Below are 26,833 nucleotides of genomic sequence, written 5' to 3' on the forward strand. Positions count from 1 at the left end.
GGAGATTCTCAGGAATTGGGGAGAAAATGCCCAGGAAGTTGTTATACCCTTCACCCTGCTTCCTCCAGTATCGACTAGAGTATAACAACACACCTCAAGAGTTTTGTCAATTATACATGCTCTAGTAGTGTGTGTGTGTGTGTGTGTGTGTGCATTTACATCACACGTGAAGATTAATGTAGCACCCACCGCAATCCACGGCCAGCACTCACGTACTACCAGGTTCCCTGCTGCCACATCCTTGTACTCTTGTCTTCCCCTCTCCCAAATCACTAAGCTGTCAAAGCCACCGACCCTTCTCTCCATCTGAGACGTTAGTTCAAGGATGCTGTGTAAACGGAACTGTCAATGTGTAACTTACAGACTCTGCATTTAAAGTCTATTTTCTGCCTCCCTGACGGCATCCAGCTGTGTCCTATTCTGAAAACAGACATAAGGTTTGAATCCCGTCCTGTCACCTCGCGCTTTTTCTTTCTGACAGAAACGATCCGTCTCCTCACTCAAAGGGAAGGAAGACGAATTGAGCTGTCAACAACGCTTCCCAGCGTGGGCCACTCCACAAACGCCAGCAGAGTATCTGGGAGTTTTCAATGACGTATCTTTGCTCTCTCTTTCCCTGTCCTAGGTCCACTATGACTTTGGACTGAGAAATATCCTGTCTGTGCTGAGGACCCTTGGGTCTCAGAAAAGAGCTCGACCGGAAGACAGTGAGCTGAGCACAGTCATGAGAGGACTCCGAGACATGAACCTTTCCAAACTGGTGAATATGAACTCAGATCACGGGTGCATTTCGCCAGCACACAATGAAAGAACCTCCCCTGTCAGTTGTGTATGGTAAACCAGGGAGAGAGAGAGGGGGAGGGAGGGAGGGAGGGAGGGAGGGAGGGAGGGAGAGAGAGACAGACAGAAAGATAGATTCTGCTCTAAATTTCCAGTCCAGTTTACCTTAAAATTTTTTTGAATTGAAATTCTTATTTATGGTGTATGATTTTTTCCTTGCATACGTGTTTGTCCGTGTACCATGTATGCATGAGTGCCCTGGGAAGAACTGGAGTTAGGGTTGGTTGTGAGCCACTGTCTGGTCCTCTGCGAGAGCAACCAGTACTCTTAACCACTGAGCCATCTCTCCAGCCCCCTTAAAAATTAAAAATTACAAATTACATTAGTGTGTGTGTATGTGTGCACGAGCATGTGTGGAAATGCATGTGTGGGGTGCCACGTCATGAGTATGGTCAGATGACAAGGTTTGGGAGTTGGTTTTCCTCCTACCAGGTGGCTCCTAGTGATCGAACGCGGGTTGTCATGCTTGGCAGCCAGTGCCTTTGTCCTTGGTGTCATCTTGACAGCTCATTGATGTAGGTTTCTAGCATTATCCACAGAGTAATAGATTCTAAGCCTGACGCTCTGGGTTCACAAGGAACTGTGAGAACTCTGTGCTCTGTGTGTGTGTGTGTCTGTGTGTGTGTGCCTGTGTGCCTCTGTGAGCGCATGTATGTGTGTGTATGTATATGCCTACATGGGTCAGAGGAGGGTGTCAGATCAGTGTGTGTGTGTGTGTGCCTATGTGCCTCTGTGAGCTCATATATGTGTGTGTATATGCCTACATGGGTCAGAGGAGGGTGTCAGATCATTGTGTGTGTGTGTGTGTGTGTGTGGTATGTGAGTGCGTGTCTCTTTGTGAGTGTGAGTGAGTGTGTCTCTCTAAGTGTGTATATGTGTATGTATGTATGTATGTATGTATATGAGTGTGTCTATATGTATGTCTGAATGTATGTATGTGAGTGTATGTGTGTAAATGTGTGTTTGTATGTGTGTGATTATGAGTATGTAAGTATGGAGTGTATCTGTGTAAATGTATGTGTGAGTGTGTCTCTCTGTGTGTATGTGTATGTATGTATGAGTGTGTGAGTATATGAGTGTGGATCTATGTGTGTGTATATGTGTGTATATGTTTGTATGTATATGTGTGAGTGAATGGTGTAATTGTGTATGAGTGTGCATATGTGTGTGACTGTGAGTGTGTAAGTGTGGAGTGTGTGTATCTGTGTAAATGCTTGTGTGAGTGTGTCTCTCTGTGTGTATGTGTATGTATGTATGTATGTATGAGTATGAGTGTGGGTCTATGTGTGTGCATATGTGTATGTTTGTATGTATACGTGTGAGTGTATATGTGTAATTGTGTGTGAGTGTGCATGTGTGTGTATGCGTGTAAATGTGTGTGTGAGTGTGGCTGCGTGAGTATAAGTATGGAGTGTGTGTGCATGTGTGTGGTGTGTGTACATGTGTGTGTTGGGGGATGGAATATTCAGTGATTAAGAGCACTTGCTGTTCTTCCAATGGATCTGAGTTCAGTTTCTAGCATCCGTGCCAAGTGGCTCAAAACTGCCAACTCTAGCTCCAAGGGATCCCACGCCCTCTTCTGGCATCTGTGGGGAACTGCACTCAGGTACACCTATCCCTACACAGACACAGACACATCAATAAAAATAAATCACAAAATAAAAAGTTCTGAGGGAGTTCCGGAGGGTAGAAGAAATTGAAAAGGGACTGGGAGTTGGGAATACAGCAATCTGTGTATTAAAGGTACAGCAAATGCAATCTGTGTATTAAAGGTACAGCAAATGCAATCTGTGTATTAAAGGTACAGCAAACAAAGTGTTGGGTGTGTGTGGGGGGCGTCAACTTACTTAAACCTACTCCTTAAAAATAAAGGTAGGACACTGCTCGAATGGACGTTTCCAGCCACTGTTGGGTGAAGTCAGTGGGGGGGGGGGGCGGGGAGGGTGGGGGCAGTTCATATATCCTACATAGCTAAGAGACAATTGTTGACCGAGTACGCCTGCCCTACTAGGTTGATGAAGACGAACCCCTGTTCCTCAGCTTGATCAACGACCTGTTTCCGGGGTTACAACTGGACAGCAGTACTTACGCGGAGCTGCAAGCCGCGGTGGAAAACCAGGTTAACCTAGAAGGTCTGATTAACCACCCACCCTGGAACCTCAAATTAGTGCAGGTAAGGGCATTGGAGACCCACAGCAAGTGCCCATTGGAGGTCACCCCCACGATACTTACCGGATCGAGTCAGAATGCTGGATATGCAGCGTCAGGAGAGGAATCCTTGTGTTTGTCTTAGAAAAAGAATGAGTTTGCCCTGTCGTGTGGCAATAAGCCAGTCACTTAGTCTAGCTGTTACCTAACCCTCCTGAGAAGGCTGAGGGTAACCAGAGCCTAAGATGGTTGGGATGTGGAGTGACAGTCCAGCTGGCTTCCTGCTGTTGCTCTGGCAGTGTTACCTGCAGCTGACACCTCAGGGTGACACCCTAGAGCTTGAGGAGCCTGGGTCTGCCTCTTTGCTTTTATGTGTGCGTGCATATGCACTTGTGTGCAGGTGTACATGTGTGTGTGTGTACATGCAGTGTGCAGGTGTGTGTAAGAGTGTCTGTTGGCATAATTATTCTGTTATTTTATTGGATTCTTACACTGCTACCTCCCTTCCAACCCTTATTCCACCCTGATCCCTTCCATCCCCCAAAACTAAGTAGGAGAAAGAGAAGGTCAGAGGGGAGAGGGGGCATAGACCCCTTTACACTACTTCCTGGAGATTAGGGACATTGTGTTCCTTGCTTCACAGTCAGGATAGCTCCAGCTTCTTGTCACACCAGCATGACAGCAAAGCAGGGGCAGCAGGGGCCTGAGGGGAAGCAACAGTCTTCTTCTTCTCCCCCTTTCCTTCCCCTCTTCAACCCTCTCCCCCTCCCCCTTCCTTCCTGTCTCTCTTCTGGCTTTGGCATCTATGCCCTCCTCAGAGTTCCCAGAATTAAACTATCTGCAGCCAGCCAAAATCATGCCGCTCCTCCACACCCCACCCCTCAGAGCAGGAGACAATCATAGTTAAGACAGCTGTGAACAGATTGAAGCAGCCCTGTATCCCACACCTGAGACTAAAACAAAAACATCTTCACGAAATGTAACTGGGTTTTTAAAGAAACCAAAACTCTACTAGTTCGTGTGGATGTGTGTGGATGTGTGACTGTGTGTGCATGCATATGTTTGCATGTGAGTGTAAGCATGTGTATGGCTCAACTATATTAGACTTACAGCCCAGGCTGGCCTAGAACTTCCTATGTGGTTGAGGATGGCCCTGACCTGTTGATCCTCCTGCATTTGTCTGTGGAGTACTGGGATTATAGGTGCACACTACCTCACACCGCATATCAAAAGCCAAGGGCTTCATGTACTCTAGGCTAGCCCTTTCTGACTGAGCTGTGTCCACAGCCCACTCTCTGCTGTGTTCTTAGTGTGTCTCTTTGAACCCTCTCTCTGGTTCCCACGTACCTGGCTTCTTCTGTATGCCTCTGCTTCTTGTAGCAAACGGAAGACTGAAGCCACTTTGTGTGTGGGCACAGGGGCAGGCATTGCTCCCAGCCACCATCCCCTCAAGGAAGGATGGCTGGGTGAGGTGATAGGGAGGCCAAGCTCCCCTGATTCCAGATGGAGAGTCCCTGGTGGAGCCATGCTTGCCTGCCTGCCGCGGCTGTCCTGCGTTGCAACTTACTCGGGTCTTCTTATCCCTGGGACTGACATCTCTATGCCCTTCTTCGTATCTCTCACGGGTTCTCCCCAAATAAATCACTTCCACACACAAAAATCTTTATTCAAGCTGTGCTTCTGGAGACCCAGAAGGCTCAGGGACACCCTAGATCTTATGCTGCACGCTGCTGCTTTCCACCACTGGGGGGCGACATCACCACACATCTCACACACACACACACCCATCTCATAAGATAGCTGAATTAATTATTTGCAAAATGTAATTCAGGCCCCACGCCGTCATTACTTTATCATCTATGTTGTTTTTTTTAACATGATGCTAGTTTTGCCTCCCGGATCTAGTAAAACACAGAACGCTCGGATATTATTTAAAGCCTTTACAATTTCAGCTAAGTCGCACAAACATCAGCCGGAGACTAATAACCTACGTTTTCCAATGTGTCATTTGATGGTGTGTAGTTATACGAGACCTCTCTGGTACGGCACGGCCTGATGACCCTCGGGCCCAGCGGTTCCGGGAAGACGGCGGTCATAACAATTCTGATGAAGTCATTAACGGAGTGCGGGAGGCCTCACAGGGAGATGCGGATGAATCCAAAGGCGATTACCGCGCCTCAGATGTTCGGCAGGCTGGATACAGCCACCAACGACTGGACAGATGGAATCTTTTCCACTCTGTGGAGGAAGACATTAAAAGCCAAAAAGGGTAGGCGCGGGCCTCCCTCCGAGTTTGCTCTGTCTCGGCGAGCTTATTATTAACAATCACGACACTGCCTTTGCTCAGTTTCCCGTTTTTTATTATTTGCCGATGGAAAAAAACGATCTATCTCCCCCTCCTCCCCATCCTCGTTCCGCAGGTGAAAACATCTTCCTCATCCTCGATGGCCCCGTGGATGCCATTTGGATCGAGAACTTAAACTCCGTGTTGGACGATAACAAGACGCTCACCCTGGCTAACGGGGACCGCATCCCCATGGCCCCCACCTGTAAGCTGCTGTTCGAGGTGCACAACATCGAAAACGCCTCTCCCGCCACGGTGTCGAGGATGGGCATGGTTTACATCAGCAGCTCGGCTCTCAGCTGGAGGCCGATATTACAGGTGGGAACCGGAAATAGGCAAGGGTCTGCAGGTCTCCGCTCTCCTTATGTTTGCTTAGGTGTGTACACACGTGTATGCAGAGAGTCCTGTGTACGGGTACATGTGGATGCCAGAAGATAACCTCAGGTGTTTGTCTTTAAGTCACCTTACTATCCACACCTCTTTTACTTTGGATATAGTGTCTCCCAGTGGCCTGGAATCTGTCAGGGAGGCTAGGCTGGCTAGCCAGTGAGTCTCAAGGACCGGCCTGTCCACTCCACCCCAACTTCCTCATCGCTGGTATCATAAGCATGTGCCAGCACATCCGGCTTTTTTTAAATTTAATATTTAATTTAATTTTATGTGAGTTCCAGGAATCAAACTCACATCTTTGAGCTTCCACATCAAGCAAGCGCTTGATCAACAGAGTTGCCCTCTCAGCTCTACGCTTCCTTAGTACTTAGACACTGTCCTTTGACCTCAGGCATGGTTGAAGAAGCGCACCCAGCAGGAAGCCACTGCCTTCCTGAGTCTGTATGATAAGGCGTTTGAAGACACCTACACGTACATGAAACTAAACCTCAACCCCAAGATGCAGCTCCTGGAGTGTAATTACATCATGCAGGTAAGACTCGGTCTGCCTTGTGCCAGTACCACTTACACACCCGAAGCTTTCAACTCAGCCGACTTCCGGGACACCTAGAATAGGAAGTCCCTACAGCCTGGGAAATCTTCTTAAGTGATTTGGCCGTGAGGGCTCTGAGATTTGAGTCCCCAGAGGAGGAGGGATGAATCCAAAATCTAGTAATCTAACTTTGGAGCCAGAAGCAACAGAGGAGGCCTTTTTACTTTTCAGATTGGGAAGGCAGACTCCACGGCAGGAGCTGGGTTAGAACCCACACTTGCGGGTTCCCAGTTCAGCCTCATTTCCGTTGGTCATAACAGCCTGGCTGAAACTTTATCTGTCCTCTAATGTTGGGGTCTACGAGGACAGTCTTCTGGCTGTGTCTCGAGATATTTCTGTTTTCTCTTCTTTTCCCCTGTTGCTTTCAATATTCTCCTTTCAAAAATGTCAACCTGACTGTTTTTTTAAAACCGAGACCAAAGAACTGGATCTTTATCTAAAATCTCTTCCAGTCTCTCAACCTCCTGGAAGGTTTAATCCCTTCCAAAGAGGAAGGTGGCGTCTCATCTGTGGACCACCTCCACAAGCTGTTTGTGTTTGGTCTGATGTGGAGTTTGGGAGCCCTTTTGGAACTGGAAAGCAGAGAAAAACTGGAAGTCTTCCTCCGAGGTCACGGGAGCAAGTTAAACCTGCCGGAAATACCCAAGGGCTCCACTCAGACCATGTACGAGTTTTACGTTACCGACTACGGTAAGTTCATCGAAGTTCAGTTCAAACAAAACGACCTGAAATATATAAACTTCTAAAGAGTTGAGAGCTAAGCCCCCTGGGAATATAACTACAAAGACATTTTTAAAATATGCCAGAGATGGGATTTTTACATATCGGCTATGCTGGGACGGACTGTCCTGCCTTCTTCACGTGGAGTCGTCTAAGTAAGATCGGCTGTGGGAAGCGACTCCTGGCACATCACCTGCTTCCTGATGCTTAGGAAACACACACAACTGGGGGTGGGGGGGTCCCATGATCTCTCTGCTGCCAATGTCAGTGTAAATAGAATGAGCCTAGTAGGCAAAGCCCTGTGCACTGCAGCCCCCCCCCCCCAGGCCCTGCTCAGCCTTCCTTTAAACAAATGTCCTTCAACTCAATGCTTTTGTCCAGAACCAGACTCCAAAGGCTCTTAAGCCTCCGAGAGAACAAAAACAACGAACACTCCCACCCTGCCTCCTCTATTTCCCTCTGCTGCTTCCCCAAACCTCCAGAGCAGCAAAGGTGTTTTTGTGTGGCTATATTAATAGGAGACACAGGACTGGAGGGAAGAGGGGAGAGGAAAACAATCGAGAATGTAAGCAGAAGGCACGCAGCCTTTGATTTAGCACTCGGGCCGCAGATAACTCCTAGCTGAGGAGTGATTGTGTATCTCTGAGAACCTCCAGAGGGCTTAGGGAGCGGGAACTGCGGAGATGGAACTATCAGTCAGAGGGCTTGTTCCGGTGTCTTTAAGAAAAAGATTCCCTAGCACTCTTTTCAAAGCTGCTGCCGGGCAGCTGCGCCCACCGGACACTGCAAAGGGCTGAAATAGCTTCTGAGTTTCCTTGGTACCTTTGAGGGCGGGAGAACCTTGCCAGTGGGACGGGGTATATGTCTGTGTTTGGAATGGCTTTCCTCAAAGGACTGAGATAGATTGTGTCACTGTGCAAGTATAGAGGTCAGAGGATGACTTGTGGGAGTTGGTTCCCTCCTCCCACTCTGTAGTGCCGGGGACCGAACTTATAAATTGTCAGGCTTGGTTGCAAGCCCCTCTAGCTGCTGAGCCATCCCATGGGCCCCCTCCTGTCTTACCACTCTAAATGGTTTGTGCCGATGAAATTTAATAATGCCTGAGCATCTGTGCCTACGAAGCGAGCCAAAGCATTACATACTTTGTGCTCATAAAGGGCTCTCAGGTTGTTAGCTCATCCTTCAGTATGTGTGTGTGTGTGTGTGTTGTGTATGTCTGTGTGTTTGAATGTGTGTCTATGTCTCTGAATATGTATATATGTTTTTGTGTGTATATGTATGTTTTTATGTGTCTATTTATATGGTTTGTATGTTTATAGTGTATATAAGTATGAACACATATGCACACACATGTAAATAATATGTGTACACATGTATGTATGTATGTATGTATGTACATAGATATGCGTGTGTCTGTGTGTGTGTGTGAGTTCTTATTATCACTGGACATCAGCACTTGGAGAGATTCCATTCATAGATGTAGAAGTCCCTGCTGCCAGGCCAGATGGAGTTAGAGTCTGAGTTTAGCCTCTCACATCAGCAAGTGGAGCACAGTGTAGACCTGTGTCATTTAGACCCTGGGCAAAGGCAGAAGGGGACCCCGTCACAAGAGGAGGCTTCCGGTGGGCACTTAGGGAAGCTCCACCGGAACTGCCTGTCTCATCAGAGCAGGAAGGGGTCGATTTGGAGGAGGCCTAGGTTAGGGCTTCAAGAGGTAGTGCCACAGCAGAGGGACCCGCACAGGGAGCAGGAGACAGAGGAGAACAGGAACCGGAAGACAAATCCATGAACAGCGAAACCGCCATGATGGACGCATTGAACAAACGCTAGGAGGCAGAGGGTGAGGTACAGGGAGTTGTGAAATAGCCCCCTCTCAAACAAGCAGAGTTTATCTTCTTTTTCAAGATCAGAGAACCATTTACAGTAACATTGTAGACTGTGAAACCTTCAGAACAGAGAGACTTTGTAGCAATCTGTGCCTAGCTCTCCAAAGAATAAAGGCTACAGTTAATCCCAAAGTAGACAGAAGAAAGGGTGACGATTAAAACAGACATCAATGAAACAGAAGTTAGAATAGGAAAAAAGGTGAAGCCAAACGGTAGTTCTCTGTAAAGATCAATGAACTTGAGAAGCCCGTTAGCAGTCTTGGGGATTAAAAACGTAAGAAGATATAAATTACCATTGGGGAGCTGGAGAGAAGCTCAGTTTACCAACTGAGGCAGACCTCAGTTTACCACGCAAGTGAGAGGGCCCAAGTTTCACCCCCAGATGTAGAGAGCTGGGGTGAGGTGCGTACATGCAGTCCCATCTCTGGGGGAAAAGGAACCAGGAGGATCTGTGTGCTCACTGGTCAACCCGCGTAGCCTTAGTGGTGAGCCCCAGGTCAGTGGGATACTCTGTCTGAAAACAAACAAAAATAGATAATAAAAACATCCACAGTGGACTATGCTCGAAGAAAGTCATACTTGAGGCTATCCTTTGACCCCTATGTGCGCGCACATGTGTAAACGAACCTGCACATGCGCACACATATGCCAAGGCACAGGAAAGAAAGAAACGAGAGAAGAAATAGCCATTGGCAAGCATGAAAGGGGGGAGAGATTAGATAAGTAGTTTTATCAGTGCCTCGGGAAAGCATTTTAACCTTTTGCATGATCTGAGCGACTGTCCCCATCACGTAACGTGGACCGTCGACAGGCACATTTTGATTACGACGGACTTCTACCTGCCACGCAGGTGACTGGGAACACTGGAACAAGAGACTTCAGCCATACTTCTATCCAACGGACAGCATTCCAGAGTACTCTTCCATCCTGGTTCCAAACGTGGACAACATCAGGACCAACTTCTTGATAGACACGATCGCGAAACAACACAAAGTGAGTGTCCCAGACCACGTAAGAAACACGTTCGAGTTCACATACCACAGACGTTAAATCCCAACATCAGGGCCCCGAAGGTATGTCGCAGGGGAGAGACGCTTTTGTCAGTAGCTCCAGGTTCCAGAATGCTCTTCCTTTCTGTCTCCCTTGGGCTGATGAGGGATGTGGGAGTGGCCTTCTAGACTCTCTTCTGCACCCCAGTGGTCATGGGAATAGGCATCCGTATTCTCTTCCAGCATCTCAGTATTGCTGTGTGTGTTTATTCCTTTAAATGTTTAATTTCACTCGGAGTGACCTAAATGTGGGTGTGATTGCAGAGAACAAAAAAACAGTGGAGTCTCGACTCCTGGCACGGTGGGTGACAGCAGGTAAAACCATAAGGTGTTTGGTACCGAGCACAGGACGGCACTTCTCATCCCCGTCCTTCCACACTTGCAGGCGGTTTTGCTCACGGGAGAGCAAGGAACGGCGAAAACAGTAATGGTGAAGGCGTACCTGAAGAAATATGACCCCGAAGTGCAGCTGTCCAAGAGTCTCAATTTTTCCTCTGCTACAGAGCCAATGATGTTTCAGGTAGGACCCGTCATCTGCTGTGGAAAGGAACAGACTAAAATTTTAAAGTGGATCCCGTCAAAGGCGTGTATTCTTTGTGTCTCAGACACGTGTTTGGGGTTCCGGTTTGCATCAGTGAAATTTTTTTTTTTAAAAAGATTTGTGTGTGTGTGCACATACACACATGTATGAGTTTATGTATACCATATGTATGCAGGTGCCCAAAGAAGCCTGCAGCGGGTGCCGGATCTCCTAGAACTGGCATTTGTTAGCTGCCATGTGGTTGCTATGAACCAAATCTGGTCCTCTGCCAGAGCAGTAAGCTCTCTTAATTACCAAGGCATCTCTCCAGACCCAAGTCTGCTCTCTTGTGACTGAGTTAGAAGCCAATTCCAAGTAGTGTGCTTTGGCTTAACGTCGAAGCCAAGACCGGGCTTGGGAGCGTATCGGTTTTAGCGTCCTGGTGGTTAACATTCCCTACCACCCGTTTTTATACATGCGAGGGACGTATACTTACTAGTTAACGCTTGAACAAATGGCGTCCCATTTCGAAAGCGCCGTGAGTTATAAGGATTGAGACCCAGCCCGCGTGACGAACCGTTTCCCTTTCTCTAGAGGACAATCGAAAGCTACGTGGATAAAAGGATGGGGAGCACCTATGGGCCCCCAGGAGGGAGGAAGATGACCGTGTTTATTGATGACATTAACATGCCTGTGATCAATGAATGGGGAGATCAGGTAGGTCTAAGGGACGTCACGTTGTCACACACACACACACATACACACACACATACACACACACATACACACATACACACACACACATACACACATACACACACATACACATACACACACATACACACACACATACACATACACACACATACACACACACATACATACACACATACATACACACATACACACACATACACACACATACACACACATACACACACATACACATACACACACATACACACACATACACACACATACATACACACATACACACACACACATACACACAAACACACACACACACGACATACAGGTGAGTGCGAGTCATCCGAGGTGGGTACGGGGTGTTGAAGTGGAGTCCTCTGAAAGAGGCACGCTCGGCTGCTCAGCCCCCCCTTCCAGCCCAGTGTCTTCTGTCACAAGTAGCCACCTGCACGTTAAGTCTACAGCCCCTGGGACGTCTCCTGTTGGAAACCCATCTGAGGTTTGAGAGGACTCCTCTTGTCTACTTGGCATCTCGATTTCATGCCCTTTCTGGCTTCCCTGCCTTGATTTTGTCCTAGTTGACCCCTCTCTGAGGACTACCTAGTAGCTAGACCATGGTCAACAAGCCACATCTCATCCGCTCACACACTCATTCAACTGTAGACCACGGTCCCCACTGCCATCATCTGTCAACCCAAGTCAGTCCCCGTTAGAGGACCTTACCACTGTGGCCAGCATCCAGCATGTTCCTGACTCAGTCCCAGTGACACACACAGCCCCACCAGCCCCATCTAACTTGACTCCTCCAGGCCTGGCTCCTTATCCCCGCCCTTACTCTTTATGCCCCACCCCAACCCCTGCTCTGGGACCCACCAGAAGCTCAGTAGCCACCCTGAGAGCCAACCTTGCTTGTGCTCTACTTCAGGACAAAAGGACTTGAGCAGTTCTCAAAGATGGAGGGATGCTTAGCTTCAGCCTGCCCTTATTGTCTGTGAGCTGAGCAGCTCCTGGGTTCTCAACTTTTGTTCTTCTGGGGGTTGTCTAGTCAGACTTAAAATATCCCAACCGTGTTGGGCCACAAGTATTCTATAATTCGGGAAGCAGCTTCCTTGTATCCTGACAGGAACTGGGCTGTTCTCCATATTGAGCCATCCCTCCTGGGAGCCTTGTATTTCATTCCCTTGCTTTATTTTCTCGAAAACATTTATAGTCCGCTATTTTATTTGCGAATAAGCATACACTTGTGCATTCTATCTCCCACAAAAATGCATGCTTCATGAAGATGGATTCTCGCGTGTGTGTGCAGAGAGCCTGGCACACAGTGGTTGAATACCGGTTGGGTGAAAGACTGTTCCATTGGGGGTGCTTATATGCCATCCCCTTGGAGATACCCAGAAGGAATTTGAATACACAGAGTTGGATCTCAGAAGCAAAGCCAGAGCCAGAGTCACAGCTCTGAGAGACTTGGGGGTGTGGAGTTTTCAGTGGTGTCATTGGAATCCAGGGAAGGAAAGGGAGGCCTGGAAGACAGGTAAATGTGAGAGCTGGTGGGTAAAGCCTGGGTAAGGAGTGATCTGTAAGCCATCAGAGGATGATGGGAAGATTCGTGCCTCAGAAACGAAGGCAAGGCGGTTTTTCTCTAAGACGGAGGGCATGTTAACAGTATTAGAGAAGGGTCTATAACCTCCAGACCAAGACACTGAGTAGTTCGTAGTTTTGAAGGCCCCAGGGCTGAGACCGCTCTGTGTGCTGGTCTAGGGTGTGTGAATGAGTGTGGAGGTAGCTGTAGTCTAGACTTGTAACTCTTTTCTGTTGTTTTGTTTTGAGACAGGGTTTCTCTGTGTAGCCCTGACTGACTTGGAACTATATGTAGACCAGGCTAGCCTTGAACTCAGAGATCCACCTGCTTCTGCCTCCCAAGTGCTGGGACTAAAGACACGTGCCACCACTGCCTGGCTCAGATCTGTAACTCCTGCGTGCTACCGAGAGCATACCAGGCATTTAACAACCACTGGCCTACCTAAACGTACTTGGAAATTTGTTCTAGCAATACAGTGAAGGGCATACCGGACCCACACTGGATGCTGGTATCATGTCGTTCGAGTTGCCTTGAAGGTGTCAGTCAAAAATCATACACACACTCCCGTGGAAGGGGTCGAGTGCTTTTTAATATCTCCCCTGTAGTATTTCTAGGTGTTCCTGTGGGTTACGGCTATGTTTAAAAACGCTGCTGTATGGAATTTCAGATCACCAACGAGATCGTGCGTCAGATGATGGAGATGGAGGGCATGTACAGCTTGGACAAGCCCGGAGACTTCACCACCATTGTTGACGTGCAGCTCATAGCAGCCATGATTCATCCTGGAGGGGGGCGGAACGACATCCCTCAGCGCTTAAAAAGACAGTTTACAGTGTTCAACTGCACGCTGCCTTCCAACACTTCTATCGATAAAATCTTCGGTACGAGCACTCCGGATGCTTGAGTTTCCTTTTTTGAATTGCATCACGTAATGGACCCAAGCCGTGTAAAATTTACTTAAGAGCTAAAATGTTTGTCTGAAGTCTGGACGAAGTATCTGAGATGAACAGCTAAACGCCAGCTTTAAGACGGCTCGTGTGTAGCCTGTTCTAGGACTCGAAGATACTTCGGACCTCGTAGATGTGGCATAGGGAGTTGGGGAGGACTGAGGAGGTGGCTTAGTTGGTAAAGTGTTGGACATGCAGGTCGGAGGACCTGGGTTCAATCCCTCAGAACCCTCATTTTAAAAACAAAAAGAGCCAAGTGAGATGACACACACAGTCCCCATGTGGGGGAGGTCAAGGCAGGAGTATCCTGGGGCTTGCTGGACAGACAGCCTAGCCTACTTGACAAGCTCCAGGCCAGTGAAAAACTGTCTTAGTAAAGGGGTATGACATCTGATCAACAACATCTGAGGTTGTTCTCTGGCCTGGAGACACACACACACACACACACTATGAAAAATGAGGAAATAGGGAGCCGACTGGCATGATTCCTTGGCATGACAGGTACTGGGAAAGGGAAGGGTGATGGGAGAGTTTCAACAGAAGCAGGAACAGTCGCTAATTTTTATGGGAAGGCCATTAAAACAGAACCTCCACCTCATGTCAAAGCACAGAATGAAATGCATGTAGATTAAGAGCCCAGCCTTGGAAGGCTGTTGGGAGGATTAAAAACCAATCAGTACATATCTTTTTGCCACTAAGGGGTGGCTGGACCACTTCTGACGAACAGTGCTAACCCCTGCTGGGTAGTCAGTCTTGTAATGATCAATTCATTAGAATAAACATGCACCCCCACGACCTTTTAAAGAAACTAAGCGTGCACCTTCCATCTGATCATCTCCCCAGGAATTATCGGCTGTGGATACTTTGACCCCTGTAGAAAGTTCAGACCCGAAATATGTGACATGATTGGGAATTTGGTCTCAGTCGGCCGAGTGCTGTGGCAGTGGACCAAGGTAAACCACGCAGTTCATTAAAAACGACCAATTCATGTCAGAGAGATGGCTCAGCAGTTAAGAACACTAGTCACCCTAGCAGAGGATCCAGGTTCTGTTCCCAGCACCTACCTGGTGGCCTGAAACTGTCTATTGACTCCACACAGAGGATCTGGTGCCCTCTTCTGGCCTCTGCAGTCACTACACACACACACACACACACACACATATACACCTGGTACACACACACACAGTACACAGATATACAAACAGACGAGGCACTTGTACACATAAAAGAAAAATAAGTACAGTCTTTACAAAATAAACTGACAGACTCCCTGGGGCACCTTTTCAGTATAGAAAGAACTTCAGTACTAAAGCAAGCATTTCCTGAGTAGATGGGGTTGGGGGAGTTAAGTTTCCTATCATCTGACTTTGAGCGTAACAATCTGCAGAAGATAGTCTTGGGGGTGAGGATATAGCTTAGTCAGTCAATGCTTGCTGGGCAAACCTGGGGACCTAAATTTGGATGCCGAGTATCCGTGCAGAAAGACAAACATAATGGCACATGCCTGTAATCCCAGCTCTGGGAGACAGAGGCTGTAGGAGCTCATTGGCCAACCAGCCTGCCAAATCTTTGATCTCCAAGTACAACCGGAGACAACCGTGTAAGATTACCAAGTGGAAAACAATACCTGAGAGTGACCTCTGACTTCTACACACACGTACATACATGTACACATGCACCTGCGCACACAGGAACAACTCCACATGCATAAACCACACAGTATAAACCGGCTGTATTCGAGTCCAAATGTGTCACCGATTCTTGCTTGTGTGATTACCAGCCCATGTCCAGTTTTTGCTATGGTAGATTCTCATGTCTACATAGCGGTGTGTTTACCTGTATATCTATATATCTGTTCTCCCATTTATCTCTATACACCGGTGAGGCTAGCCACCACGAGGCAAGATCTTTCCCATAGTTCATCTGGCACTTGGGAATTCATGGGAAGGGGACTTGGTTGAAAGTGGCCAGCAGTGTCAGAACAGGGACTGGTGTCTGAATCTTGCACATTATTTTTGAATCCACCCTGTTTACGGATTCTTTAAAATTTCTATCCTCCTTATTTATGTTTTGTTTTTGACTGTGCTGTAGTGTGATAAAAAAATATGAACTAGGTTTTGATTATTTATTCAGTGAGTCTTATCTAAAATAGTATACTGATGGGAGCTAGAGAGAAGGTCAAGTTCACTAGCTACTCTTGCAGAGGACCTGGGTTTAGTTCTCAGCACCCACGTGGTCCATAACTCCATTCCCAGGGGGGGTATCTGATGCCCTCTCCTGGTGTCACTTGGCACTGTATACCTGTGACTCATAGACACACGTGCTAGCAAAAACACATAAAAAAATAGAAGTGGAGGAAAAACATTAAAATAAGATGCATGAGATAGAGTAGTCAGGAATACATCTCTATCCCTTAATTTTTGTCTGAGGATTAAATTGAGATTAATCACCTTGTGTCTCATCTCCAGGTGAAGATGCTGCCCACGCCTTCCAAGTTTCATTACATCTTCAACCTCAGGGACCTCTCCAGAATCTGGCAGGGGATGTTAACCATAAAGGCTGAAGAGTGCAGCTCGATCCCCATACTCATGTCTCTCTTCAAGCATGAGTGTAACAGAGTGATTGCAGACAGGTGTGCACTGTGGCCCTGGATTTTATATGTATGACCTGAGAGGCTTACATTTCCAGATTAATTCCCATATCACCTACTCAGAGCCATAGTATAAAGATTCTTGTCTCAAAGTGTGTGTGCATACACACACACACACACACACACACACTCTTATCGGGGTCAGAAGTCATCGCCTGCAATCTTCCATTCCTCTCCACTTTATTTTTTTGGAGGCAAGGCGTCTCAGTGAATTCATAGCTCACTAATTCAGCTACACCGACCTCCCAAAGAACTCCAAGGATCCTCCTGCCTCTGTCTTGCTAGAGCTAGGGTAACAAGGTTTATGCTACTACACCCGGCGTTTACAAAGGTGCTGGCTATCTAAACTCGGGTCTTCAGGTTTGTGTATCAGACACTATCCACTGAGCCATCTCCATACTCCCTGTGCTTGAAAAGTATTAATGGCAGTTCCTACATGCCGGTCAATTTAAGAAAGTTCTCTGGCAGTTCACCCCGCACCTGCTTCAACAGCCCATCTTAATGAGTCACGGCACCACCCGAGAGCTGCTACCCACTCAGCGGTAAACTTCAGCTGCGTATACTTCCCAAACACTGTGGTCTTTGCGTGGGTGGGGTTGCATCTTGCCCCGTTAAAGTTCAGTCATCCTCCTGAGGTCCAGTTCCCTCATCTGTGATGAAGGTGTAATGCCTCCAGGCTCGTCAAGTTGTAGGGTGGGAGTCGCAACCCCTAACACGTAGGTAGGAACTCTCGAGATGTGACAGCCCCTCTTCTGTCTTCCCTCCGTGACACCGGAAGTCTGACATGGTGAGGCTCACGTGACCGAGGCTCACCTACCCTGCAAGTCATAGGGATCTGTTGGCTTCACCTAAGCAACGGGGCTGTGTCCTTCTCTGAGTAGAGGGCATAGGGCATTCCTGTCCGGAGGTGAGGAAGGTGCAGGGTTGGGTAGAGAGGCGGCTCTTCTCCTCAGTGCCCTTTCCTTTCAGGTTTATAACTCCCGATGACGAGCAGTGGTTCAACTCACAACTCATTCGGGCGGTGGAGGAAAACATCAGCCCTGAGATCGCATCCACTATCCTTCCGGAACCGTACTTTGTGGATTTTCTCCGCGACATGCCGGAGCCTACTGGCGACGAACCCGAAGACACTATGTTTGAAGTGCCCAAAATCTACGAATTGGTACTTACTTTGACCTCTTTAGAGATTTTTGGAAAATGTTTTTTCCTTAGATTGGGGGGCGGGGGGAGAAGCTCATCAAGTCCCGAGTCAGCTAAGGATCCATTGACAATTGATGGCTCCTGGAAGAGAAAGGGTGTCCTGAGAGGGTGTCTGTGTCCTGAGAGGCCACTTATGCTCTAGGAGACGGTCCAACACCTGTGCTTACACAGGCAGCATAAAATCTACTCAGTGGGTATTAAATTGAGAGAGCTATAGAGAGATAAATAGACAGACGATAGATAGATAGATAGATAGATAGATAGATAGACAGACAGACAAGAATAAATACTGTGAAAACTGTATGGAATTCACATTTCAGAGTTTCCAGATAAAGTTTTATTGAAGCTTAGTCGTGTACACTAGTTATATATTGTCTGCAGCTGCTTTGCAAGAGCACAGTGGTGTAATCGCCGTAGAAACTGTAAGTTCCACAAAGCCTAAAATATTTGCTCATTTAACCTCCTTTGCTCATTTGCTCGCTGTAGAAGTTTGGCGAGCTTTTGCCAACCATCCCAAGGTAGAAAACGAAACTCTGAAAGTGTTTTGTTCAACACCTGTGGTCCCTACATACAACACCGAGGAACCAACGTGGTAAAACCTCAGTAAATTATATAGAGACAGGTCATTTTCCTACGTTAATAAATAGATCCCCAGATCTGGAGGGATGGTGCAGGAGTTAAAAGTACTTGCTGTTCTTGCAGAGAATCTGGGTTCAAGTCTCAGAGAATGTGCGCGTGCGCGCACACACACACACACACACACACACACACACACACTCGGCAGCTGGCAATTCCCTCTAGCTCCAGAACCAGGGCATCTGACGCCCTCTACTGGCCTCCAGTGGCATCTGCAATGCATATGGTGCACAAAAGCCCATTCACAAACACACAGACACAGAGATAAAACAATATTTATTTATTTTTTTTGTGGAAAAAAAGGCAAATTTCATGAGATGAAAACAAGATTTCAAGTGAATTTGTGGGCGGGGAGAAGATCACACGTCAACATAACCGTAAAACACAGGCTAAACAAAAGAGCAGTTTGTAAACCATACTAGGCATGGCTTGGCAAATCTACAAGCCTGTAGATTTGGTCACATAAACAGTGTAAAATTGCCGTATATTTGCAAAAAAGCTAAAATACTAAAGCACAGGCGGAAAACAAAGAAGAGGTATTTGCTACATCAACAAAAACATTGATGTAGCAAATCAATAAAATATTTTTTTGATTCAAAAACAAAAAAAATATTTTTTTCCTTTCCCTTAGGTGCCATCCTTCGAATTTCTGTGTGAGAAGCTCCAGTTCTACCAGAGGCAGTTCAATGAGATCATCAGAGGGACGTCTCTTGACCTCGTGTTTTTTAAAGATGCCATGACTCACCTCATTAAGGTTCTGTTGATTGTTTCCTGGTGTGTGCGAGTGCCATCAAAACTTAGTTCCGTCAAAACTTAGCTCTGCTAGGGAACTTAGCTTGAGAGTGCCTGTCCCACCAGGTAGCCCAGAGAAGAGTAGCCTTGGGTGGAGTCAGCTCACTGTTTCTGGAAGCAGGATTACTGAGAACACCCTTAAATCCACTAACACAGAAGTGCACGTGTTCCAAGGGCAGATGGATTTTGGGTCCAGAGCTTTTGGGGTTCTGATTGTGAGTACACCCCATTCTCAGAGGAATGGCCTGTGAAGAAACACTCCTCAGAATTTTGCTTAATTCTTGTGTGAGCAGGTGTGGGTGGCCATGCCCACAGAAGCCAGAGGAGGACGTGGGTGGCCTGCTCTACCACACTCTTCACCTCATTTCCTTGAGACAGGGCCTCTTGCTGAAGCCAGTTCTCTGGAAGCCAGTCATCTCTGGTATTTCTGGTGGTCCTCCTGTCATAATGCCAGGCATGTGTGATCATCCCTGGCTCTTTACATGGGATCCGGGATTTGAACTCAGGTCCCTTTGATTGTATAGCAAAGACTTTTTTTTTTTCCTTAGAAAGGGTTTCTCTGTGTAGCCTTGGCTGTCCTGGAACTTGCACTGTAAACTAGGGTGGCCTCTAACTCAGAAATTCTCCTGCCTTTGGCTCACAAGTACTGCATGCAATTAAAGGTGAACACCAACGCCTCCAGGCACACAGCATGGATTCGTATCTGCTGAGCCATCCCCAGAGCCCTGATGTGGGGATCTCACTGCCTAGGAATGAAAAGACAAGGGCAAGCATGTACACACACATACACACATACACACAAACATATACATACACACACATACACACACAAACACACACATACACACACATATACACACATACACATATACACACATATACACACAAACACACACACATACATACACACACACACATATATGCATATACACAAACACACACATACACACACATACACACATATACACACATATATACACACAAACATACACATACATATACACACATACATATACCCACATATACATATACACAAACATACACACACATGCACATACATACACATATACACATATACACAAAAATACACACACATACACACACATACACACGTATACACACATGCACACAAACATATACACATACACACATACACAAACATACACACCACACATACACACACAAACCCCCCCACACACCAATGAAATAAATATTAAAGAAAATTAAAAATCAATACCGACACTTGCACATAAACACATAGAAATTATGAAGCAGAAGAGAGTGAAAGCAATTTGTTCTTTTTTTACGATGCAAATATAGGCAGGCAAAGACAGCTCGTAGTTAACTGCACTTGCTCTGCCTTTGCAGTAGTCCTGAGTTAGCTCCCAGCACCCATTTTGGGTGGCTCATAACCATCTGTAACTCCAGCTCCTGAGGATCCAGCACCCTCTTCTGATCTCCAAGGATCCCACCGACACAATGTTACACACATACACACACAAATTGAAAAATAATTTTTTATATAAATAAAACAGTATGATGCATTCAAACAATACCACCACCAACAACAACCCCAAAGGTAGCATTATAAGGAAAGAGTCTTATGTAGTTTCAACACGTGATCAGACTTGGGACCCGTGAGTGTAAGAATATATAAACATTTGCCTCCATCTTTTTTCTGATAAACACTCTTCTTTCAAAAACAGATATCTCGGATCATCCGAACCTCCTGTGGGAACGCATTGCTGGTGGGTGTCGGCGGCTCGGGAAAGCAGAGCCTTTCGAGGCTGGCCTCTTTTATTGCTGGCTATCAGATATTTCAGATAACACTAACCAGGTGAGCCGGGTTAAAGCTCAAGGATGCACTATCCTACAGTTACATGTTCACGTCTGAAATCACGACACTTTGGTACCTGTGGCTTCTCCTCAGAATTTTTTTTTTTCGTGATTTTGTATTATTTATTTTGTGTGCGTGTTATGCATGTAGGTGGGCGTGCCAAAGCATCCAGGGGTCTGTTTTCTTCTCCCACCATGGTGGTCCTGCGGGATTGAATTCAGATCATCAGGTTTAATAGCAGGTACTCTTACCAGTGGGGCCATCTTTCTGACCCCACCCCACTTCTAAGTAAACTTTTATGTAAGTATTAACGTGTGCAAGAACATGCACACAGATTATAGGTGAGAAGTACACACATACACAGGCAAAGACCTGCATAGCGACAATACCAGTCGGTGTGACAATGTGGATAGGCAGAAATTTCTTTTTTTCTTTTCTTTTTTTTTTGGTTTTTTTCAAGACAGGGTTTCTCTGTGTAGCCCTGGCTGTCCTGGAACTCACTCTGTAGACCAGGCTAGCCTTGAACTCTTGAACTCAGAAATCCGCCTGCCTCTGCCTCCCAAGTGCTGGGATTAAAGGCGTGCGCCACCAATGCCTGGCTTCAGAAATTTCTTAAGACCAGAACACTAGGTGAAGAGCTACAGGCGGTCAATGACTGCTGAAGAGGAAGGGTTGGTTTCACCAGGGACGGTCCTCCTGATTGGTTATAGTGGTCAGCCCGAAACACACTCATGCAAGAATAACACTAAATGGCAGGTTTTGTGTGTGTGTGAGTGTGTGTGTGTGTGTGTGTATGTGTGTCATGGGGTACAGGGGGAAAGCAGAGAATAATTATTACCACACGAGAGGTTAAAAACTGAGAGAGCGTGAAGGGAGGACACGGGAGGAGTTAGAGGGAGGACGGGGGAGGGAGATGTGGAAAGGATGAGAGCACAGGACTCACGTACGAAATCCTCGATAAAGAAGCAATTGAACAGCGTGAACTATGTTAAATAGAAATTTAGTTAGAATAATGTTAAATAGAGATAAAAGTTAAAAAACACACTTAAAAAAGTTCGGGGGGGGCTTAACCTCTTAACAGACATACTCCTGGCTTCTCTTGAGATAACTGGAGAAGTTGCCACCACAGAGACTGCCTCCCACTCTGGCTGCGGTTAGGCCACGGCTGCCTCCTCAAATGGGGCGGGCATTCTTTCCCTCCAGTAGAGACTCCCGCCCCAGCCCGTCTTCCCTTGTTAATAATAAGCCAGATCCCGAGATGTATCTGGATAGTGACTCCAGAAGGTGGCCCTGTCTCTTGCACTGTCACACCCTCTTCACGTGACATCACTCAGTATCCCTTATCATCGGTGTACTCGTTAGACACGACCCTTCAGCAAAGGTCTGTCTTATTTTTATACATCGCCGCCACCACCCACAGCACTTACATCTAACGGGAAACAGGGTGGAGAGAACACAAAATCCCAGAGCCTTCCCTTCTCTCAGTCATGAACCCTCTCATTACGGCATTTTCATAACTCAGGCCAAATTGCATGATATATCCGTAGGGTCTCTAGGTATCTAGCCACTTAGTGAGCTCTGCACACGGCTGCATGTGATATAACCTGTCACTAATTTACGTAGTTTACGGTGGCTTCCCCACCCCCAAACCAAACTCACCCAGATTTCAGGTTAGCTTTAGATGTCAGATGGACATCCTCTTGGATGATATCTGTTGATCAGGATGGTGGGGGAGGGGTTAATGTTCATTTCCCTCCACCATTATTATTTCTGAATCACTTCCATAAAATTCTCCACTCCTCTGTTCTTGAGATGTAGATAGCATATTTATTTTGGATGGCAACACTCAGTTCTTTATCTCAGCTCTCCGTGGTTTCTGGAAAACACCATTACCCAGTACGTGTCTGAAGCCAATGGAGATGTCTGCTCTAATTATCATGGCTTGTTACTATGTCTCGAGATAAACTGGGACCATGTATATTAACCTCTTTTAAATTCGTGTGTATGTGTGCCTACTTGTGGGTATGCTCATCCCATGTGTGCAGTACCCACTGTGGCCAGAAGAGGGCGCCAGCTATCCTGGAACTGGAGTTGTAGGCAGTTGTGAGGCACTCAGTGTAGAAGCTGGGACCCTAACTTGAGTCCCCTACTAGAGCAGCGCACTCTCTTACCACTGAGCCGTGTCTCCAACTCCATTGAGATCCTTGGAAAAATCACCTAGGGCTTCTCTTCTAGGTCCTACAACGTGAGCAACCTAATAGAAGACCTGAAGAATTTGTACAAAGTTGCTGGGGCCGAAGGCAAAGGCATCACCTTCATCTTTACCGACAACGAGATAAAAGATGAGTCGTTCCTGGAATACCTTAATAACTTGCTGTCTTCAGGGGAGGTGGGTCTGGGAAAGGGGGGGCTCACAGTGTCAAAGTGTGTAGTGCGAGAGGATGCATGCATGCATGTGTGCATGCGCATTGTGTGTGTGTGTACATGTGAGTGTGTTTCTGCCTGTGCATGTGTGTGTGTGTGTGTGTGCATGTCACCACACTCAGGTGAATGTGTGTGTGTGGGTATATGTGCACATGTGTGAAGTTGCATGTGGAGGTTCCAGGACAGCCATGGTTGTCATTCCTCTTGGACAGCAGCCATCTTTTGTTTATTTGTTTTGAGCAAGAGATTTCTCATGTGGCTGGGGTTCTGGTTTCTCAGTGAGCCCCAGGATTCTGCTTTTCTTTATCCACCCAGTGCTGGAATCGTAAACATGTGCCCCTGTGCATGGCTTTCTGTGCAGGTGCCGGGGATGGAATTCAGGGCCTCAGTACTTGGATTGTGTCACACTTGGCTTCTGTTATTTTTGAAATATGTAAGTTCTGGAGATGGAATTTAGGTCCTCATGCTTGCGAGGCCAGTATTTTCCCAACCGAGCCATCCTCCCAGCCCCTAAATCTAAATTTTATTTGTGTAGGAAGAACAGGAAGTTTACAAAAGCGAGACTGTTTTGAATACATTCTTGACTTGAGAAGTGAGATTTAAGCACACACCGTGTAGTGGGTTATTTCATTTTGTTTTTTATATTTGTGTAAAATGAATACTGCATATATATGTGTGTATATATATGTATATATACACACACATATATGCTGTTTTATTCCATCTTAAACAGTTCCTGGCCTAACTTTTATCTTAAGCTTGTGCCTATGCCTTGTTTTATTATTCTGCCTATATTTACCAGTTGAGAGTACAGAATGGTTGGGTGAATTTTGTTTGCTGGAAGTGGGCGGGTTCTTGCATTGCTTGTTCCCGTAGCTGCCCACCTACCTTTGGTACTTCGTTAGAAGGTCACCAGCCCTCGTATCTGAAGAATGACAGTGAAATTGTCCTCTGGCTTCTACACGCATGTGCATGGACATCAGTACACATAATGTGCACTCCCCACACACATGTGAACACATAGCCATACACATGGAAAGATAGGTAGATAGATAGGTAGATAGATAGATAGATAGATAGATCACAGGTAGCCTTTAGGAACCAATGTCCAAGTGTCCTGTGCTTTCAATGGGGGCCATATACAATATGTATTCCATTCAGGAAGAGGTGCTGACATGTATACACCAAGTTGTTTACACCATGTTTCTACTCATGGAGGCCTGTGTGGGATTTGGAGCTGGACCATCATGTTAGAGCTGTCCACAACTGTCCCAAGTTCCATACTCCCGGAAGAAAAACAGGCCTTTACCATGTATCCACAGTTCAAGCTCAGGGGGCCCATCTTATTAATTAGTAATGGAGGAGATAGCCCCAAAACCTAGTTCCTAGATCCCAACCAATGGGAAGCTCCCGAAACACGCCCTTGTCAAGGTCAGGCCTGCTGCTCTTGACTCTGGCCAGCACGCCAGTGATTGCTTGTGCTTGATGGAAGGAACCAGAGCTAAGCAAACTGTCTTGAGAGTAGAGTTGGGAAGACCAGCCAATCACTGGACACTTGAAAGTATTGATCGGAGGGGTGGAGGGAGCCATTCTTAGGGTGACAGCTTCTTCATCGGGGAGACCATGACTTGCTCTTGATTGCCATGCTCACTAATGGAGTCTCGCTCTTGGTAATGTCTGGCAAACTTGGAATGCAGTTGAGCAGAGGAGAGAGTACTGATGGCGGGGTGGTATGTGGAGAGAGAGAGAGAGAGAGAGAGAGAGAGAGAGAGAGCGAGCTACAGAGAGACAGATGGAGACAGAGAGAGAGAAAGAGAGAGGGAGAGGGAGAGAGGGAGGGAGTGGGGGAGAGGGGGAGAAGAGGAGTGGGGGAGGGAGGGAGAGGAGGAAGGGGAGAGGAAGAGGGGGAGGGGGCGGGGCATGAGCATGGGAAGGGGTGGGGGAGGGGCATGGAGGGGGAGAGGGGGGAGGGGGAGGGGGAAAGGAAGGGGGGTAACCAGACTTACAGGAGCACAGCAGTGAGCTGACAGCGGAGGATTACTTACAACATACACCACGCTCCCCCTTTCTTGTATGTTCCACAAAGATCTCCAACTTATTTGCCCGGGACGAGATGGATGAAATCACCCAAGGCCTGATATCGGTGATGAAGAGGGAGCTGCCTCGCCACCCTCCCACCTTCGACAACCTGTACGAATACTTCATCACCAGATCCAGGAAGAATTTACACGTCGTCCTCTGCTTCTCCCCTGTGAGTCTCTATCCCTTACGTGCCAGAATCACGCATCCGATAGGTGGCCTTCTCGGATGACGGACTTGGCCAGAGAGGAACCTTTCTTTCACAAGACCAAAATGAATTCTTTCCTAGCACAGTGATTCCTTAGACCCAAATCACGTCACTGATGCTGTTTAAGAACGTATGAGTTATCTCAGGTTGCTGCATATCTTACCAGCTAGTTCATGAATCACTAAGAGATACATATTATTTGAATCGTGAAGACTTTGATAATACGGTCCCGCCCATCTATATTTCCAATAGGGGACATAACGTCTTCTCGATGGGTTTCCGGCTTTGACTATCTCTAGCTCACTGTGTTGGCCAATCTTGCAGACTTTAGCCCTATCCGGCTACTTGAATTTTAATTAGTTAAGTTATGTAAAAATAAAAATCCAGTTTCTGGGTCTCGCTAACCTCGGTTTCAGCGTTCACTGGCCGTGGGTAGCCAGTGGCTACTGTGCTGAGAAGTACTTCAGGAAACATACGTGTAGGATATTTACATCCTTGTGGAGTGTTTTACTGCATAGCTCTACTCTGCTCTAGGGGCTCTTCTCCCCCAATAGGGTAAAGACACAGTGCAATGGTCAGAACCCTTCTTTATAACCAGTTCCTGGACATATTAGGGTCAGAGCCTAAGCCCCAGGCATCTCAAAGAGGCCAGCCATGGCTACAGGTATGGTACTCTATAGGTCAACTGCAGAGACAAATTAATAGTGAAAAACAGTAAGGGGAAATTTATTCAGTGTGATCACGTTGAAAGGAAGAACCAGGGGGTTCAGTGGCATGCCCCTTCCCTGCCCCAAGTCCATCTTCCAGACCCCGCCCTGAGGTTTAAATTTAGATAGAAGGCAAGAACTGTGCATGGCTAAGCAGTCCTCTCAAGGTGTGGCCCTGCCCATCCTGGCTCCAGTCTTTCTTGTAAGGTGGTCTGACAAATCATCAAGGTTGTGTGAGAGCTCGGCAAAGGGAGGTTTAGAAAATCCTCTTCCCACCTAGGACTGTCACATCGGTACTCATCCCAGTGTCTGTGTGACTCCTGTCCCAATCCTCTTGCCAAGGTTTCTCATTGTGAGTTTGTCACTTTCCTCTTAGAAGGCTGTTCCTAGACTTGAAATAAATATGGCAGCTATTTCCCCAGGACGGGAATCCAACATGGCTGCCATTTTCCCAGGACAGGAATCCAATATGGCAGCCATTTCCTTAGTACTGGAACCTAATGTAGCAGCCATTTCCCCAGGACACCTCCTCTCAGCTAAACACTGACTAGGCACACTGCTGCAGCCCTGAGAGGGT

The 26,833-nt window shown here is 47.0% G+C and overlaps 1 protein-coding gene across 1 annotated transcript in view; it reads left to right on the top strand.

The window, feature by feature from the left end:
• The window catches only part of Dnah8 (dynein axonemal heavy chain 8), a 236,994-nt gene that overhangs the window by 103,979 nt on the left and 106,182 nt on the right, over positions 1-26,833 (top strand). The window contains exons 47-63 of the mRNA XM_028767920.1: positions 626-760; positions 2,852-3,013; positions 5,011-5,257; positions 5,409-5,650; positions 6,114-6,254; positions 6,767-7,004; positions 9,771-9,913; positions 10,355-10,489; positions 11,084-11,206; positions 13,444-13,657; positions 14,567-14,676; positions 16,192-16,355; positions 17,343-17,535; positions 18,841-18,963; positions 20,708-20,838; positions 23,074-23,227; positions 25,349-25,513. Coding sequence (XP_028623753.1) covers positions 626-760; positions 2,852-3,013; positions 5,011-5,257; positions 5,409-5,650; positions 6,114-6,254; positions 6,767-7,004; positions 9,771-9,913; positions 10,355-10,489; positions 11,084-11,206; positions 13,444-13,657; positions 14,567-14,676; positions 16,192-16,355; positions 17,343-17,535; positions 18,841-18,963; positions 20,708-20,838; positions 23,074-23,227; positions 25,349-25,513 — 2,820 coding nt within the window. The remainder of the gene's footprint in view (positions 1-625; positions 761-2,851; positions 3,014-5,010; positions 5,258-5,408; positions 5,651-6,113; positions 6,255-6,766; positions 7,005-9,770; positions 9,914-10,354; positions 10,490-11,083; positions 11,207-13,443; positions 13,658-14,566; positions 14,677-16,191; positions 16,356-17,342; positions 17,536-18,840; positions 18,964-20,707; positions 20,839-23,073; positions 23,228-25,348; positions 25,514-26,833) is intronic.

This window comes from Grammomys surdaster, unplaced genomic scaffold (genome assembly GCF_004785775.1).
Source record: "Grammomys surdaster isolate TR1022 unplaced genomic scaffold, NIH_TR_1.0 183, whole genome shotgun sequence".
Taxonomy (NCBI): domain Eukaryota; kingdom Metazoa; phylum Chordata; class Mammalia; order Rodentia; family Muridae; genus Grammomys; species Grammomys surdaster.